At 54.2% G+C, this 15,722-nt stretch overlaps 1 protein-coding gene across 4 annotated transcripts in view; it reads right to left on the reverse strand.

The window, feature by feature from the left end:
- Window positions 1-15,722, reverse strand: part of ST6GALNAC5 (ST6 N-acetylgalactosaminide alpha-2,6-sialyltransferase 5) — an 830,159-nt gene that overhangs the window by 455,589 nt on the left and 358,848 nt on the right. For 3 of the 4 annotated variants that reach the window (XM_069641675.1, XM_069641676.1, XM_069641678.1), the window contains one exon: window positions 13,354-13,457. The exons of the other annotated variant lie outside the window; for it this stretch is intronic. In XM_069641675.1, the coding sequence (XP_069497776.1) occupies window positions 13,354-13,457 (104 nt within the window). The remainder of the gene's footprint in view (window positions 1-13,353; window positions 13,458-15,722) is intronic. 4 annotated transcript variants of the gene reach the window in all.

Raw genomic sequence — 15,722 nt, forward strand, 5'->3', positions numbered from 1 at the left:
CTGTCCTCGTGTTAGCTGAAGCCTCAAGCTCAACCAGAGTTGCCCTGAGCTGACGGAGTTCCACCCTCAGGGCTTCCTTGTGGCCCTGGGACTCAATAGAAATGGCTTCCCGCAGAGTCTCCAGTGCCACCCGCCTGTCCCTGTTGGACGCCAACATGTCCTCCCTGTGTGACTGGCTAATGTAGTCTGTTGCCTGCTGCAGTTGTTCAATTAGCCTTTCTTGGGGGACAATGGAAGTGGCCACCCTATCCATGGCCTGAGCCATCATCTCAGTTGATGCTGCCTGTTGGTTTGCCATACCGTATATGGATTGCTCCCATGCGGTATTGCTAGGTGGCGTACGGCCACCGCGTCGGCGGGCACCACACCTGTCTGGGGCAAGGCGAACTGCGCCTTGCTGTGCCGGCACTGCCTGAGGCTGCAGGACTGCATTCCCCCTCTGATCTGCTGGCCCAGGAACAGGATCAGATGTAGCAGAGTTTGACCCTGCATCCGTAACCACCAAAGGCGGACCTACCAACACTGACATCCCCATTGAGGGTTCTACCCCTGGTGCAGGTGGGTTGGACAGTACAGAATCCCTCCCAGAAACATTTACCTCCGACGGCACATAGGTCTCATCATCCGAATCGACATCTGAATAGAGCTCGGGGGAGGTGCACCCAGAGACACCCCTTGAGATGACGGTCTGCAGCAAGTGTGGGTTCAAACCCACCACCACACCACGTCCCTCACTGGTGCCCGGTCGGGCCTGAGACCCCTCCTGGGTCTGCACCATCTCCACAACCCCAGCAGTATCAAGTGCGTCATCCCCTGCAAAGACATGAAAGAAAAGAAATGGGAACAGGCATTAGCACCATGGAACACAATTAGGGCTGAGAAGCAACAGAAACAGTACTTCATTGACACATGTCCCACATGACTATAACCCTCCCATGCATGCACTGTCACTGCGTATGAAGGGGAGGCAAATGGCACACATTGATGACACCAAGATGGAAGACCAACAAATTTGCTGCATGCTGCCTAGCAGTGCCATCACACATTGGCCTGTGATTGGCATGTCCAATACACATACATGACACATGCCATCACACAGATGGCATGTACCCTAGCCATGTCACACATGTGACAATAGGACTGAGAAATGCCTAGTGAAAGTGGTGGAATGCAGACAATCATCCTGAATGAACACAGAATAACATGCAACTATGTTGTGGCAAGATGACACTTCAAGGGCAACTGACGTGAGGTTGGGCTGAATGTCTACTGTTGCCAGAAGGGATACTGCAACACCCAAATCCTGGTACGCAGAATGTATTGGATGAAGCACATGGGTGACCCAAACCACTCAGGCACACACCCCCTCACCTGGCACTCAATCAGAAGCACTCACACACACACCATGCACATGGATGACACACACATGCATGTGCACTCACCGGACAATGCCTCGTAATCTGGCAGGTCTCCCACGCCTTGGATCTGTTCCTCCGTGACGTAGGTCCCAGCAACATACTCATGTGGAGTGAGTTCTATGTCCTCTGCCGGAGACCCACCTCCAGTCACTAGAGTTGCGGCATGACTTGAGGCCAGCTTTTTCTTTGCCCTGCGCTTAAGGTCATTCCAGCGCTTGTAGCAATCATTAGCTGTGCGCCTCACGAATCCAAGGGCACTTATGAGTTCCGCAATGGTCTGCCAGTGTGCCTGACGTTGTGCAGGTGTGGTCTTGCATCCTGCAGTAATCACCATTTCGCTGTCATGTGTGGACACATACTCCACAAGTGCATCAAGTTCGGCCTGATTGAAGCTGGGCTTCCTTGGTGGGCCGGACTGTGTAGTCGTGCCTGGGGCATCAGCCTGTACTGAACGAGCACTCTTCCTCTTCCGCTTGGAAGATGGTGGTGATACTGAGTGTCCTACGCCGCTCTGGACACTAGGGGCAGGAGCCCCGGTGGACTGTGGACTAGGAGTGTGGGAATGAACACTCACCATGGGACTTGGTGCAGGCATTAGCTGAAGTGTGATGTAGTCAGGTTGAACGTCAGCAGGATGGACTAGGACCGACACTGTCCTGGCTGGGAGACTCAGAGCTGTGGGGATGGAGCCGCAGCTGCCCCTGCAGCCTCCCACCCTGCCTACTCGGGGCAGCAGATGACATAGCTGACACCAATGTGCACCGCCACACGTGGCCTATACCTGCTGACCTGGAAGTCATCCATGGAGTCACCCTGTGTCAGGTCTGGTGCCACAATGGGCTGGTCCAACAAGGGCTGAGCAGGGATGGTGTCAGCCACGTTACCCTCAACCGGGGGGGGGATGGGTGTCCCTGACTGGTCACCCACACATGGGGGGCTAGGGGCACCCTGCAAGTCCTGGCCACGTCCCCTACCGTATCCACCACGGCCACCTCTTGTGGCTCGCCCACCTTTGCCACCCTTACCGCGTGCTCGCCTCCCAACCATGGCACTGATGTTGTTGTGCATATGGGAGTTGCAGTAAACTATTGTCCTGGGCAATTCGGGGTCAAAGTGGTAGGGTACTAGATGGAATTTGTACCCTAGTGCTCTAGCAAAGCTGTATGTGACCCCTGGGGGAAAGATTACGGGTCACGCAACATACAGGCACCCGAAAAAGGGAGATAATGTGCACGCAACCCCTCCTAGACCACGTGCATGGAAAAAAAAACCTGCACTACGCTGTGGCACCCAGAAACACAAAAATGAACGTATGCGTGTCACACGCAGCCTAGACTGACCTCTGAAGGGGTAGGCAACACACGGGGCAAGCACAGATGTGAAATACGTGCGCGACTCACCGTCTGCCAGGAAATATCACTTGAAAAATACGCGTGTGTGCGTGTTGGCAACACCCCTGCCAAAAGAAGAATTGTACGCTGTCTGAGGAGACAGGACAACAGGAGAAGTGAACGCTGTTTGAAGAAACAGGCCCAGGAAAAAGACAAGAAGAGAAAAAGCTGTCAGAGGTAACAGGGAGTACGAACTTGGAATGCCGTGAAGTAAATCGCGTGTGAACCGACAAAAAGTACAGATTTCACCCACTCGCTCTCCACGAAAAGCACGTAAAAGGAAATGCCGTTCTACACGTACCTTTTAAAGATGCCCACACATCCAGCGTCACTTCCGCGTGTATGCGCTAAGTCCCCATCCTCCAATTACACGAGCTGACACTCTGACGTGCTGTCATTGGATGTGTAACATGCACCCGTGTACAGGGAAATGCCCGTGCACGCACGTCACAGATGCGCATACGCGCTGGTGGCCTTTGGGCCAATGAATTCGCGTATGTGTGCTGACGCGCTTACGCGCTAAAGCCCTTTCCTCGAATTACACGCAGTCGTGCTGGATTTTCACGTGCCAAATCACTCCGTATCAAGCTGGCCACGCGTAAGCACACGGAAGACCACGCTCATGCCCAGAAGGCCGAATTACTGCCCCCCAGTGCTCCGAGCACGCTCCCACCTGCCATCTGCTGCTGCCTGATTGCCTGCTGCCCACGTGCCCTGCCATTTGCTGCCTGCACATCAGCCAGGGGTGCTGTTGCTGTGACCACCCCTGCTGGAACCGAAGACTCCCGACTGGGATTCCTTCGCTCCACAGACCAGCCCCAGGACCCAGTTGCCCACCCACTCGTGCCTCTGGGGTTGTCATGTCAGGCACTGCAACATCTGGCACCACTTACAACCCCCGGCCAGTAGTCCTGGGGCAGTATGATGCCCTCTTCGGAAGTTTGCGCGCCGACAAGGAAGGACGGATTCGGATCTGGACGGACATCGTGACTGCCATCAACGCGGAGGGGGTGGCAGTCCGACTATTCCATCATGTCAAGAAGCGCTGGGAGGACTTCAGGTCCAGGACCCTCAACAAGGCCCAGCGCCTCTTGAAGGCAGCGGATGCTAAGGGGCGCCGGGGCCACTTGTCGGACGATCAGATGAGGGTCCTGGAACGCATATCCCCAGCGCTCCACGTCCAGGTCCTTAAGAGGCAGACCCGTCTGGAGTCGAGCGGTAACTGTGTACATGCATCATGATTGTGTGCTGTGCGTGTGGTGATGTGCCAGTAGTGTGCATTTTGCACATGTGTTTTTATGGGGCCAAGTATGGAGGGGTGTACAGGGCCGTGAGGCTAACACATGCGAGGGCAGTCATGTGTGAGACATGGATGGTGCTTGTGTGTGTAGGCTTGCATGGCAAATGCAGTTGGGTGGGCACACATGTTTGGATGAATGTGTATGTAAGTAGGCATGTTCGTGATGTCACACATGGATGTTGTTTTCAGCTGCATGTATCAGCACTGTGTACATGTGTGTGTATTTGACAAGGGTGCAACAGTGATGCAACATGGATGCATGTGACAGCGGGATGTGGAAGCCTGATTGGCAGATGTGACATGGATGCCAATCTGAACACTGCCACAGTTGGCAGAGGTGTACACATGCATGCAAGTGTGGTGGTGTGTGTGCATGTGTAGTGCACTCCCTGTGTTGCATGTGATGTCTGGCTCACCTTTGCCTGCTCATGCTGTTGTATGTGTATGGATGGTGCTGGCTGTTGCGATATGGCTGTGGTATGGCTCATGTGTGCGAGTTGAAATGACATGTGTGTTGGCGATTGTGATGCCATGTCTGAGGTTTGCCAATGCCACTCATGTACAACTGTCATGTGTGTATGTGTCCATTGTACAGTGCCCTGATGCCTGTGTTTTATTTCTCCCTGTCTGCAGCGTCAACTGATGAAGAGGGCGGAGAAGGTGCTGTGGAGCACAGCGGCGGGGATCGCACCGCCAGCCGGAGACGCAAGGCCCAGCTCCCCTCCCAGGTTGTGATCTCGTCGGGGAGTGAGGAGTCCGGTGCCACGTCCCAGGCCGCAGCTGCCGGGGGGAGGTGCAAGAGGCAGAGGTCGGAGTTGGACTCCTCGGCAGCAGAAGGGGCAGCTGGGACCCCACAGGGCCCAACAGGGGAAGATGGCACGGAGTCATCCAGGTTGGTGGGGGGTTTGGTGGAGGAGGAGGCCGTGCAAGTGACAGAGACGGGGTCTGGAGGTGGGGATTCCACTGGTGCTAGTGGTGCAGTGCAGGACCAAGGACAGGAGGCAGCACAGGCCGCCGCATCGGTGCCTGTGTGCAATCCTGTCCCTGATCCTGTCGCTGCATCATCTTGCGCCAGCAGGGATGCCTACGTCCAGACCCGTTTTCAGGCAGGGGATGAGCTCACAACAACTGGCCTTCCTCTGCCTGCGGACGTGGCTATCCAGGTACGGGTTGAGCCTGTCCTGACTGGTTTGGCATTGCGTCAACAGGCCATGCGAGGTGACCTGCAGTCTTTTCATAAGGAGACTGCACGTCATCTCGAATGGTTTGTTGACCGCGTCGGCCTACTCGGACAGGTCACCCAGGCCGGATTCCTCTGTTTTCTGCAGCTTGCTCCGACCCCCTCGTCAACTGAACACTCTATGCGCCAGTCGTCCTCCGTGCCATCTTCCTACCCATTTGTCACCTGGGTGCCCTGTGGAGCTGCTTCTGACGGTGCGGGCAGGCTGGTGGAGGAGGCATCCCTGCCACAGTCGGGAGTCGGACGTCCAGCAGGACTGCACCCCAGCCAGTGGAGGATGTGCAGGCAGCAGGAGCCATGGCACGGACAGAGGCACAGCAGCAGCAGCAACGAGGTGGGAGCCATGATGGCTTGGGGCCTTCGACATCGGAGGGGCAGGCATCGGCTAGAGGGCAGGAGGACCCAGGGCAGGAAGTGTCTTCTGTGTGGCAGCGGTTGGGCCACACCATAGATGCGGAGCGGCAGCGGGCGGAAGAGGCATGGCTCACGATGGTCAGGGCGGAGAACTCCATGCGGAGGGCCCTGAGGCGGGCCGAGTGCCTCGAGGCAATCCACAGGGAGTTGGAGGTGAACATGTCGTCAGCCCTGCGGACCCTTGGGGCCATGGAGGAAGACTGCCTCCGGGACATTGAGCAGGAGTTTGATGATGCCCTGGCCCGGAACATCCCGAAATGAGCCGTCGGACTAGCCCGCTGCCCTTGTAAATAGTTCTGAAGTTAGTGTTAGGTTTCCTTTGCTTTTTTACATTTTTTGGACCTTTTGGACAATGGGCCACATTTTTGTATATAGTTATTTTTCATTAGGTAGTCTCATTAGATAGGTTTCATTTCTTCTGTTGGGATCATGGACCCTGGATTGTTTATCTGTATATAGTTGACTGGGATTTTTTTTTTCATTTTGATTTTACCCATGGAGCAATGGTTTTTGGTTTTAATTTTCCATTGGATTTACTTTTGTGAACTGTGACTTTGGACAGCTTTCCTTTGGATTATGATTTGTCGTTTTACATTATTTTATGGACATGCTGCTTTTTGTTTTTAATTCACATTTTCGTTTGTTTCTTTTTGATTCCATTTATGTTGCTTTTAGTACATATTTTTTCATCATACTTCAATGTGTAGTATCGTCTCATTGGTTTCATGCATGTCATGATATGGGTTTTGACATTCCCTGACACCCATTGTGTGTATGTGAGGGAGATGTGTTCATTTACATACTTGCCATTGGGGTTGTATCATGTAATCGGCATATCTAAGTGGGTGGATGCAATACTTGGGTGGGTGTTTGGCATGTGGAGGCTGCCCATAAGGGCCAGGGATCTAGATTGTGATGACGTGTTGGCTGGGGGACATGTGTGGGGGCCTGCTGGCAGGTGCCCCTGAATGCTGGGGGCTGGGGGTGCTGGGAGACATGAGTTGGACCTGAGTGGGGGCCTGCTGGCAGGTGCCCCTGACTGGTGGGGGGTGGGGGTGTAGGGAGATAGGAATGGGGGCCTGGCGGAGGGTGTCCTGCACTGCTGGGGTGTGGGGGTGCAGGGAGACAGGAGTGGGGGCCTGGTGGAGGGTGCCCCTGGATGCAGGGGGTGGGGGTGCAGGGGGACAGGAGTGGGGGCCTGGTGGAGGGTGCACCACAGTGCTGGGGGGTGGGGGTGCAGGGGGACATGAGTTGGACATGAGTGGGGCCTGGTGGAGGGTGCCCTGCACTGCTGGGGGGTGGGGGTGCAGGGAGACATGAGTTGGACCTGAGTGGGGGCCTGCTGGCAGGTGCCCCTGACTGGTGGGGGGTGGGGGTGCAGGGAGACAGGAGTGGGGGCCTGATGGAGGGTGCCCTGCACTCCTGAGGGGTGGGGGTGCAGGGAGACAGGAGTGGGGGCCTGCTGGCAGGTGCCCCTGACTGGTGGGGGGTGGGGGTGCAGGGAGACAGGAGTGGGGGCCTGGTGGAGGGTGCCTGCACTGCTGGGGGTGGAGGTGCAGGGAGACAGGAGTGGGGGCCTGCTGGCAGGTGCCCCTGACTGGTGGGGGGTGGGGATGCTGGGAGACATGAGTTGGACATGAGTGGGGGCCTGGTAGAGGGTGCCCCACAGTGCTGGGGGGTGGGGGTGCAGGGGGACATGAGTTGGACATGAGTGGGGCCTGGTGGAGGGTGCCCTGCACTGCTGGGCGGTGGGGGTGCAGGGAGACAGGAGTGGGGGCCTGCTGGCAGGTGCCCCTGACTGGTGGGGGTGCTGGGAGACATGAGTTGGACATGAGTGGGGGCCTGGTGGAGGGTGCCCCACAGTGCTGGGGGGTGGGGGTGCAGGGGCACAGGAGTGGGGGCCTGGTGAAGGGTGCCCTGAACTGCTGGGGGGTGGGGGTGCAGGGAGACAGGAGTGGGGGCCTGCTGGCAGGTGACCCTGACTGGTGGGGGGTGGGGGTGCTGGGAGACATGATTTGGACATGAGTGGGGGCCTGGTGGAGGGTGCCCCACAGTGCTGGGGGGTGGGGGTGTAGGGGGACATGAGTTGGACATGAGTGGGGCCTGGTGGAGGGTGCCCTGCATTGCTGGGAGGTGGGGGTGCAGGGAGACAGGAGTGGGGGCCTGGTGGAGGGTGCCCTGCACTGCTGGGGGGTGGGGGTGCAGGGAGAGAGGAGTGGGGGCCTGCTGGCAGGTGCCCCTGACTGGTGGGGGATGTGGGTGCAGGGAGACAGGAGTGGGGGCCTGGTGGAGGGTGCCCTGCCCTGCTGGGGGTTGGGGGTGCAGGGAGACAGGAGTGGGGGCCTGCTGGCAGGTGCCCCTGACTGGTGGGGGGTGGGGGTGCAGGGAGACATGAGTTGGACCTGAGTGGGGGCCTGCTGGCAGGTGCCCCTGACTGGTGGGGGGTGGGGGTGCAGGGAGACAGGAGAGGGGGCCTGGTGGAGGGTGCCCTGCACTGCTGGGGGGTGGGGGTGCAGGGAGACAGGAGTGGGGGCCTGGTGGAGGGTGCCCCTGGATGAAGGGGGGTGGGGGTGCAGGGGGACAGGAATGGGGGCCTGGTGGAGGGTGCCCCACAGTGCTGGGGTGTGGGGGTGCATGGGGACATGAGTTGGACATGAGTGGGGCCTGGTGGAGGGTGCCCCACAGTGCTGAGGGGTGGGGGTGCTGGGAGACATGCGTTGGTGGGCAGTGGTGCAAGGTGACATGTGGGTTGGCTGGGGGCCATGGCCATGGTGGATGGGCTGCCTGCGGGACATGTGCAGGGTAGTCCCCTGTGGTGTGTGCCGCCTGCAGGGGCCGTGGAGCGTGTAGAGTGAACAGCTGGGAGGACCTCCACGGCACCCCCGGAATACACGTAGGCTGCTGGATTCACATGTGGAATTTCCCGCGCACCTTGGAATACACGTACCCTGCTGAAATCGCGTGTGAAACTTGACGCGCAACCAGAAATACACGTACACAGGGCAATCGCGCGTGGAACTTCCCGCGCACCCCGAAATACACGTAACCAGGGCAATCGCGTGTGGAACTTCCGGTGCACCCCAAAATACACGTAACCAGGGCAATCGTGTGTGGAACTTCCCGCGCACCCCGGAATACACGTACCCAGGGCAATCGCGTGTGGAACTTCACGCGAACCCCGTAATACACGTACCCTGCTGATATCGTGTGTGGAAGTTCACGCGGAACCATAATACACGTACCCTGATGAATTCGCGTGTCAGACGTGCACCCCTGAACTACACGTACCCAGGCGGATCGCACTGCTGGGCAGTGGTGGGGGTGGTAGACAGGTGTGGGGGCCTGGTGGAGGGTGCTCCACAGTGCTGGCGGGTGGGGGTGCTGGGAAACTTGCGTTGGTGGGCAGTGGTGCAAGGTGACATGTGGGTTGGCTGGGGGGCATGGCCATGGTGGATGGGCTGCCTGTGGGACATGTGCAGGGTAGTCCCCTGTGGTGTGGGCCGCCTGCAGGGGCCGTGGAGGGTGTAGAGTGAACAACTGGGAGGACCCACACGGCCAATTCACGTGTAGGACTCCACGGCACCCCCGGAATACACGCAGGCTGCTGGATTCGCATGTGGAATTTCCCGCGCACCTTGGAATACACGTTCCCTGCTGAAATCGTGTGTGAAACTTCACGCGCAACCAGAAATACACGCACCACGGACAATCGCGTGTGGAATTTCCCGTGCACCTTGGAATAAACGTACCCTGCTGAAATCGCGTGTGGAACTTCCCGCGCACCCCGAAATACACGTACACAGGGCAATCGCGTGTGGAACTTCCTGCGCACCCCGAAATACACGTAACCAGGGCAATCGCGTGTGGAACTTCCCACGCACCCCAAAATACATGTAACCAGGGCAATCGCGTGTGGAACTTCCCGCGCAACCCGGAATACACATACCCAGGGCAATTGTATGTGGAACTTCACGCAAACCCCGTAATACACGTACCCTGCTGATATCGCGTGTGGAAGTTCACGCGAAACCTTAATACACGTACCCTGATGAATTTGCGTGTCAGACTACACGCGCACCCCTGAAATACACGTACCCAGGCGGATCGCACTGCTGGGGGGTGGGGGGGGTGGTAGACAGGAGTGGGGGCCTGGTGGAGGGTGCCCCTGGATGCTGGGGGGTAGGGGTGCAGGGAGACAGGAGTGGGGGCCTGGTGGAGGGTGCCCCTGGATGCTGGGGGGGGGTGGGGGTGCAGGGGGACATGAGTTGGACATGAGTGGGGCCTGGTGGAGGGTGCCCTGCACTGCGGGGGGTGGGGGTGCTGGGAGACATGAGTGGGGGCCTGGTGGAGGGTGCCCCTGGATGCAGAGGGGTGGGGGTGCAGGGAGACAGGAGTGGGGGCCTGGTGGAGGGTGCCCCACAGTGCTGGGGGGTGAGGGTGCTGGGAGACATGCGTTGTTGATCAGTGGTGCAAGGTGACTTGTGGGTTGGCTGGGGGGCATGCCCATGGTGGATGGGCTGCCTGCGGGACATGAGCAGGGGTGCAGGGTAGTCCCCTGTGGTGTGGGCTGCCTGCAAGGGCCGTGGAGGGTGTAGAGGGAACACCTGGGAGGACCCACACGGACAATTCACGTGTAGTACTCCGCGCGCACCCCTGAAATACACGTGCCCTGATGGAATCACGTGTGATACTTCCCGCGCACCCCGGAAATACACGTATATTGCTGAATTTGCGTGTGATACTTACCGCGCACCCCTGGAATACATGTGCCCTGATGGATTCACGTGTATTACTTCACGCGCACCCCTGATGTACACGTACCCAGGACATTTGCGTGTGAAACTTCCCGCGAACCACTGAAATACACGTTCCCCGCTTGGCGTCTGCTGTTTGGCAGCCCTGTGGACTGGTCCAGGGTCAGCGCAGACATTTGCGATGAATTGAGAATTTTGATGGCTTTTCCTTGCGCAAGGGCGTTCTTGGGGGCATAACTGGCACTGCTGCAGGGTCGGTGCGCCACTCTGCGCCACGGCTGGTTTTGGAGGCTAAAATCCATGAATACGCTGTGCGATGAAATGGATTTTTTCTCACGCAGCTGGCGCAGTGTATCGCACGGGAACACTGTGCGCCAACCGCGTGCGCCACTTTTGTGCGAAATTCTATGAATTACCCTGTATATTTTTCTAAACAATCTTAACTGGCTAACTGGAAACAAAATACAAATGCCGGGGTTGCTTCCCTGGGTTTTGGGTTTGGCCATTTCGCACAGAGCACACAAGGCAAGGCTCCAGCAGGCAGGGAAGTTCGATTCAGGCCATTGCCATAACCCGTGTCCTGGGTACAGTGCATGAGCGGCTTAGCCATAATGCTTGGTTCTATTGCAATACACCTTGCCGAAAACACGTGTGGAGAGTGTGCATGGGGCTGGAGGCGGAGATCAGCAGGCACTACAGTTAGGGCAACTGTGCCATGAACATTGCCGTAGGCCATGCCCACTTTGCATTGCAGTTAGTGGGAGCTTTGTTGATGTGGCAGGACAAGGCCCAGATGTCATCCCAGATCTGTTGAAACCGACTCATGATTGTGGTGCTAATGATACTTGACAGTATTTCTTTCGTTTTTCGTTTTGCATTGTTGCCTAGACATACAAAGTGAATGTATCTTAGATTTTGCCTTAACTGGAGGGCAATGACAATCACCAAGATATATATCCAAGACCTAGGTATAAAGTAGTACGGCCTGCAAGACAACGACAATTTTCTGGAGCAACAAATCCAATGCAACAATCACAATGGGCCTCAATACGAGTCCGGCGGTAAACGAGCCGGATAAACAGCCAGGTTACCGCCGGACTCGTATTACCATTCCGCATCCGTGATTCCTGGAATTACCGGGGCATTATGACCCCGGTGACCCGGGAATTCCGCAGGCGGAATTGTGTAAGTCCCCATTCCCATGGAGCCCCATAGGACTCCATGCGGATGGGGACCATGGAAACACTGGTTCCGTCTATGACAGAGCCGGTGTTTCCATGTCTGCCTGCAGGCGGGTGGTGTTAAACCCGCCAGGTCAGACCTGGCGGGAGTGACACCTCCCGCATGCAGGACTCTTAATCAGCCGGTCCAGAAAGAACGGTGGTGGCAGTTTTACCACCACCGTTCTTTCCGGATCGGCAGGGCCGTAATGAGGCCCAATGTCCTTTAATTTGGAGTTGGATATTGTTATTTATAGATCTGCTGTTTACAATTGTTTGATCTCATTTTTAATATCATATGATATCAACATTGTGTTTCATACATATGGTCAGTTTGATAATTATATCCTTATCATCTCATCCTCATCTTCTACATGTGTTTTGCCACTATGCGTAGGTCATCAGGAGTAATGATATTTATCTTAATCTTGTTTAATTCTAGACAATGCTTATATCATACATACATGATTCCTTTTTTGTATTCATGATGATTCTACTGTCGGTCGGGAAAGAGAGCCGCTCTTGTTCCCCCATTCATTTCTCCTCAAGACTAAAGAACAGCAGAATAATCATGAATCCAAAAATTGAATCATGACCTTTGATGTAAACATCATCTTGAATCTTTGTTAAGGTCGATTGCCCTGGCAGCATTATACCAGAGCATACACCCCTGCCTGGGATGTATGAGGCCCCTGCAGCAAAATGTTCTCTTGATGCATTCATGCAATTAAGTGTCACCATGGGAAAGTGGAAGATACTGAAACGTGCAATACATATCAACAAAGCCTGTCTCCGTGTTCACTTTATTATTCATGCATGTGTTCCATTCATAATTGTTCTGCCATATCTACAACTTTTTTAACTACTCCTTATTCGAACATACGCTGCACTAGTATGAGGGCCTCATCACAAGTTGGTACCCAGGCGATATCACCGCTGTGTTAATGCCCGCACTAATAGTGTTACCACATTCAGTCAGGTGCTATTAGAGCCGATCAAGGGTTGGCCGGTAACTGTAATTCCCCATTCTAACCATTGGTCCCAATGGGGAATTTTCTGCACGTTTACCCCTTAAATGTGGTGGTAATACGGATACTGCTGCATTTAAGGGCTACTGCCCAACTCGTGATGAGGACCTGAGTGTTTTACATTATTTCTGTTACAGGTGCACAGTCCAGTATTTTGTAGGAGAACATGTTCACATCCACCGACAACTGTTTCTACCATTTTCAACAATTAAGCTTTTCCACTGTCTTGTGCACTCTTATCCAAATATATCTCTGCTGATCTGATGCATTATTGCATCACTAGTCCACTGAGATTTACCAACTTTTGTATTATGAAATGCTTTTGTGATAGCCAACTGCTCCACATATCCCTTTCGAATTCTTACTTCAACAAATTATTGATTGCTGTTTTTACGTTCTATGTGACCAGGTTTAGGAGTGCCTACTTTGAATAACATTTTTTACCTAATACCCCATTAATCTGTACTCCTTTCCGGGGGTCTGTTGTTTGGTGTGTATGAACCAAAATACATGGAGGAAGGAAAGGAAGCAAGGCAAAGGCAAGAAGAAACAGAGGTACACAGCGAAACTCACATTAGAAGAAAATACCTGTTGCCATGACAATTGGACTGTAGGTCCTATCTGATGGGATGAAGGCATACGTAATCCTCCAGGAAAGCGGTGTTCGACAACTGACGAAACTTTAAAAAAGCCTGTTTAAAAAAAGGGCATCAACAAAATATTCGAGAAAGCCAGCAAAGCAAACACATGAGAGGACATTCATCAAAGAGATATAAACCTATTTCTGTCAAAATAAGGTCATTGGAAAACAAACGTCAATGCATTCATGTGTTTAAATGGCACACGACAGAGGCGTAGACAGGGTAGGGCCTGAGTGGGCAAGGCCCACCCATATTCTGTAAATGCCCAGTCAGCAATGCTGTGTGAGCATTTACAGATGTTAATGTCACTGCAGTGGGCCCAACTACATTAGCGCCCGGCTCTACTGTTGGACAATCCTGGCTACACCTTGCCTCATTCATCTAAACAACATTCTTTGGTTATTTTACTTTGACGAGGGGTTTGTTGTCTGCCCTCTCTTTCCATGCTTATAGGTAGCTGGGGGCACAGAGTCTGCCAGCAGACGACTTACTGTCCCATGCTTTGCAATCACCAACACGGTAACCATAGCAACTCCCTAAGAGGGGGTAGGGGCTCTCCTGCGAACTGGGTTTTAGAATTATCCCTCCGTAGCCGAGAAAAATGTGGACTACAAAAGTTTGGCTGGTCACTTTTCCCAGGTATCACCTGGGGCTGGGCACTGTTTGGTTACTTTTCCCTGGAATTACTTGGGGTTGGGCTCGGCTCTATTAGCAAGTTTAGGAAACCCACTGTTATAGATAGCATTTAAAATGGACCACCCTCTCTCTCTGCAGATGATAAAGGAGTGGTTAGGTTTGTAACAGATCCACCCCCAGGCTCTTGATCTACTCACCAGCAATCACACTCAGGGGCCCTCATTACGACCCAGGCGGATTTTTTCCGCCATCGGCGGACTTTTCCGCCATGGCGCAAAGTCCCTTTACGCCATGGCGGATGGCGGACTTACCGCCCCATTCCGAGGTCGGCGGGGCGGTAAGTCCCCATTGACCCATTTACCCTTCCCCATTCCCATTTCGGCCCCATAGGGCTCAATGGGAGTGGGGAAGGTGTTAATTACGCCACCGTACACTACGGTGGCGTAATTAACAGCGAGGACCCATAGCGCCATGGATTTTTACGCCCGCAAAAAGCGGGCGGAAAAGTGACCATGGCGCTCTGGAAACTCGTAGTTGGCGGTAAGGGGTCGGCGCAGCTAACGCTGGCGCAAACCCCTTACCGCCAGGGTCCTAATGAGGCCCAGGGTAAGATTTTTCTGCAGTAGGGATGCTGTGTCCAGAGTTACAACTTTAAACTAAAGTTTTGTATTTGTGATCAAATTTGGTACTTAGAAACATTGTTTTTAAAAGTGATGGAAAAGCATAGCCCTTTGTATTGCACCGCAGAATTGCCTAATAGTGGGCCACAGCATTGTCTCTTTACCATGTATACACAGCACCTGTATTTTGGTATAGATGCTGCACAAACAAAAATGTTGAAAGAATAACGGAACTTACTTTGGTCTCAGAAAACCTATAGCCACAGAGAGGGATCCAGACCTCCACTTCATGATTCTGGAATGACAGCTTGCCTAACTGAGCTATCTCTCTAACATTATAAATACAGAAAAAACCTGAAAACATAGCACATTATCACGAAGCTTACCAGCTGAGGTCACTGTAGTTTAACAGTGACCTTTGGTGACCTTTGGTGGATTGTCTTGTGATTATGTTATAGAGACATGTTTCTTGTATTTTAAATATTAGCCATAACTCTCCATGCAGTAAGCTCTTGCCCCTGAAACCTGCAGACCAGTCCTGGATCTGGCCAGATCTATCACTTTTGTGCAGATCTTGGCGTGATACAATTTAGCAATCTATTTTAGGGTAGGAAGGTCCCACCCATGAAACCTGCAGGCCAATCCCAAATCTGGCCAGAGCTATCACGTTTGTGTAGGGTTTGGTAGGATAACTATGGGAAACAGTGCTGATCCATACTGTTATTCCCTATCTATCCATCTGCTCTCCTGGATCTGTAATGGCAGGAACAGAATCTGCAGTTACAGAAGCCCCTACCCCCCGCCCCCAGCACAGGCCATGTGCAGCATCGACACGTGGCTCAGCTAACTGGTATGGCCCCGGTGAACAGATTGCTGATCATGTTCTTGGCTTGCGGCGTGTTGACCTATATTGCTCTACATTGGGTTCCCCATAATAAAAGGTGGGTGGAACATCTCATGCTTAGGTGAGTTCGAGGTGCTTACTTTTCTGTAGCATCCTGAAGTTTCTACTCAGAGAAGACCTCATAGGGTGTGTGAGCTGGACTCTGCCATCTTCTTC

This window comes from Ambystoma mexicanum, chromosome 1q (assembly GCF_040938575.1).
Source record: "Ambystoma mexicanum isolate Mex_15411 chromosome 1q, UKY_AmexF1_1, whole genome shotgun sequence".
Lineage (NCBI taxonomy): Eukaryota > Metazoa > Chordata > Amphibia > Caudata > Ambystomatidae > Ambystoma > Ambystoma mexicanum.